The sequence below is a fragment of the Acanthamoeba castellanii genome (assembly GCF_000313135.1).
Source record: "Acanthamoeba castellanii str. Neff unplaced genomic scaffold scf7180000084686, whole genome shotgun sequence".
NCBI classification, from domain to species: domain Eukaryota; phylum Discosea; order Longamoebia; family Acanthamoebidae; genus Acanthamoeba; species Acanthamoeba castellanii.
This window is the reverse complement of record NW_004457668.1, coordinates 31414-34413: the sequence shown is the minus strand read 5'-3', so window position 1 is coordinate 34413 and position 3000 is coordinate 31414. Positions and strand designations below refer to the sequence as shown.

The 3000-nt window shown below is 62.2% G+C and overlaps 2 protein-coding genes across 2 annotated transcripts in view; one reads left to right on the top strand and one right to left on the bottom strand.

Moving 5' to 3' along the window:
* The window catches only part of ACA1_123510 (serine/threonineprotein kinase/receptor), a gene marked incomplete at both ends in the record, with an annotated part of 9736 nt that extends 8827 nt beyond the window's left edge, over positions 1-909 (top strand). The window contains 3 exons of the mRNA XM_004353328.1: positions 35-111; positions 300-447; positions 508-909. Of these exons, the coding sequence (XP_004353380.1) occupies positions 35-111; positions 300-447; positions 508-909 (627 nt within the window). The remainder of the gene's footprint in view (positions 1-34; positions 112-299; positions 448-507) is intronic.
* Positions 910-1364: 455 nt separating this feature from the next.
* On the bottom strand, positions 1365-2797 carry ACA1_123500 (uncharacterized protein; the record flags this gene model as incomplete). Its single annotated transcript, XM_004353327.1, has 3 exons — positions 1365-1520; positions 1618-2522; positions 2686-2797. Coding segments are annotated over 3 exons (1173 nt in total), but the record flags the coding sequence as incomplete, so codon positions are not given.
* Positions 2798-3000: the final 203 nt, after the last annotated feature.

Here is a 3000-nt window from a genome sequence, read left to right as displayed (position 1 = left end):
CGTCGACGTGGCCGTCAAGCGGTTCATCAAGCAGAAGCTCGACGAGCGACGCATGCTCGAGTTCCGCGCCGAGATGGCCTTCCTCTCCGAGCTCCACCACCCCCAACCATCGTACTCTTCATCGTAACCGACCGCACACGCGCACCACGGCACACACACACACACACACACACAAAGAGAGAGAGAGAGAGGACCGCACACGCATACGCGCACGCTGACCGATCGCGCATGTCGAACACAGGCGCGTGCGTCAAGAAACCCAATCTGTGCATCGTCACCGAGTTCGTGAAGCAGGGCAGCCTGAAGGACATCCTGCTCGACCCCGGCGTCAAGCTGGCGTGGGTGCAGAAGCTCAAACTCCTTCGCAGCGCCGTGCTGGGCATCAACTACCTCCACTCGCTCCACCCCACCATCGTGCACCGCGATCTCAAGCCCTCCAATCTGCTGGTACTCAACCGACACGCACACATGACACGACCCACGACACACGCTCACATGAACGCGCAGGTGGACGAGAATTGGAATGTGAAGGTGGCCGACTTTGGGTTTGCGCGGATCAAGGAGGAGAACGCGACGATGACTCGATGCGGCACGCCCTGTTGGACGGCGCCGGAGATCATCCGCGGCGAGAAGTACGATGAGCGGGCCGATGTGTTCTCGTTCGGCGTGATCATGTGGGAGGTGCTGACCCGACGCCAGCCCTACGCCGGCCGCAACTTCATGGGCGTGTCGCTCGACGTGCTCGAGGGCCGCCGACCGCAGATCCCCCACGACTGCCCGGCCCACTTCTCAAAGGTCGTGCGCAAGTGCTGGCACGCGACTCCCGACAAGCGGCCGCGCATGGAGGAGGTACTCGCCTACTTCGACCTGCAGATGGGCGACGACAGCGTTACCAGCCACAGCCCCTGAGCCGTACGGTACCTGCTTGAGCTTCGAATAGACCAGATGTGTGCTTGGCGCCTGGTGATTCGTGGGGGACAAAAAGATAGGGCGCTGCCCGGAATCGAACCGGGGCCCCCTGCACCCAAAGCAGGAATTCTACCTCTTAACTACAGCGCCTTACTTGTTATAACTCCATTTCTGGCCATACGTGGTGCTGCTATTTTCCTTTCGTGCCGCGCCAAGTGTTCCCCAAGCAAAGCAAAACGTTTGGGCGCCGCCCGGAATCGAACCGGGGCCTCTCGCACCCTAAGCGAGAATTTTACCACTTAACTACGGCGCCTTGTCGTGCTGAGTCCGAATGGAAAAATCAAAGAAAAATATAGGACTGGGAAGGGACAGTCTCTCCTGCGCGTGTGTGCATGTGCGGTGAGTGCGATGGACGCCATCTTGTGTCGTGAGGATAGCAATATGCGCTAATGTATTCATTGCTGTTGGGCCTGTTGCCTGTAGTAGGCCTCCCAATACTGCTGCTGCTGTGCTTGCTGGGCAGCCGCGGCGTCCGGAGGATAGGCACCGGGAGGGTAGTTCCCCTGTTGAGGCTGCTGAGGAGGATAGGCGCCGGGTGGGCCATACGATCCCTGCGAGAGAGCGTGTGCACAGACAAGGCACCAAAGTCAGCCGAAGGCCCACACCTCGCACACGAACCCAGAGTTACGCTTGGGGAGTTGTGAGTACCCCAGGGGGATATGTTGGGTAGTTGTACTGGGCCTGTTGTTGGGCGTAGTGCTGGACGTGCTGCTGGCTGGCGCCCTGCTGTTGCTGCTCGCTCATCAGTCGCGCCAGGAAGTTGTCGGCAGCCGCTGCGGCCGAGAAGGAAGAAGCCGAGGACGCCGTGGTGGCGCTGGGGGCCGTCGGCCCCATGGGGTTGTAGTGGTGCTGGCCCGGGTACGCCGCCTGGTGCTGCGCGGCGCCCGGCGGATATCCGGCCATCATGTGCGGCGGCGCTGCATAGCCCGGGTAGGCCATGTGCGGCGGGTAGGCTGCCGCCTGCTGTGGGTGATAGCCCGACGCGGGATAGTAGCCCGCCGCCGCCGGTACTGGTGGGTACGCCTGCGCTGCCGGAGCCACCGGCGCGGGCCTCGCAGCAACAGGCCTGGGCGGAGCCGGCGTCGGCGTCGTGGTGGTGGTGGCCGTCGTCTCGTAGGACGGGGCGAAGAGGGGGTTGGCGGCGAGGAACTCCTCCTTCTTCTTCTGCTTCTCGGCCCGCTTCTTTTCCTCGTCTTCCCGCTTCTTGCGCTGCATCTCTTCGCGCTCCTTGGCCTCGCGCTCGACGCGCTCCTTCCGCTCCTGCTCCCGTCGCTCGCGCTCCTCCCGTTCCCGCGCGAGCCGCTCCCGGGCGAGGCGCTCCTCCTCGGCCTCCTCCTCGATCTGGATGATGAGCTCCTTCTCGCCCTTCTCGCCCATCTCCTTCACCTTCTTCATCTGCTCCTCGCGCTCCTTGATCTTGTCCAGCCGCTCCTGCGCGCGCTGCTTTCGTCGCTCCTTGAGCACGCGGGCCTTGTCCCTCCCCTGCCGCGTCTGCGCGATCACTTTGTCCAGCACCTCCAGATCCTTTTGCTTCTTAAGATCCGCGGCTTCATCTGTTATATCGCACGACCTCCAACGTGAGACAGGCGTGTGCGGTGGTGCGTGTGTGTGTGTTGGTGTGTGTGTCGTGCGGTGCATTGCGGCGCCGCGTGCAGATGGACATTCGGTGCGTGTCGTGTCGTGTCGTGTCGTGTGCGGTTGCGTGTGCGTGTGTACCATTCACGATTTCTTGCTGTGCGTTGCGCTCCCATCGCTTCCGGTCCTCCTCGCGCTGGATGTCTTCGTGATAGAACTCGCCGCCGTCTTCGTCATTGTCCGCCGCTTGGGGCTCTGCAAGAGGGCAGAGGGGGAGGTCAACATCTCACTGTTCGCCAAGGGGTTGGATCACCCCTGGAATGTGTGTGTTGTGTGTTGTGTATGTGTGTGGCGCGGAAAGGAAGAGAGGGCAAACGCACCGTTCCACGACTTCTGCTGGAAGTCGACCAGGAACTTGCCCTCTTCGGGGTCCTCCGCCACTCCTCCGCTGACTGA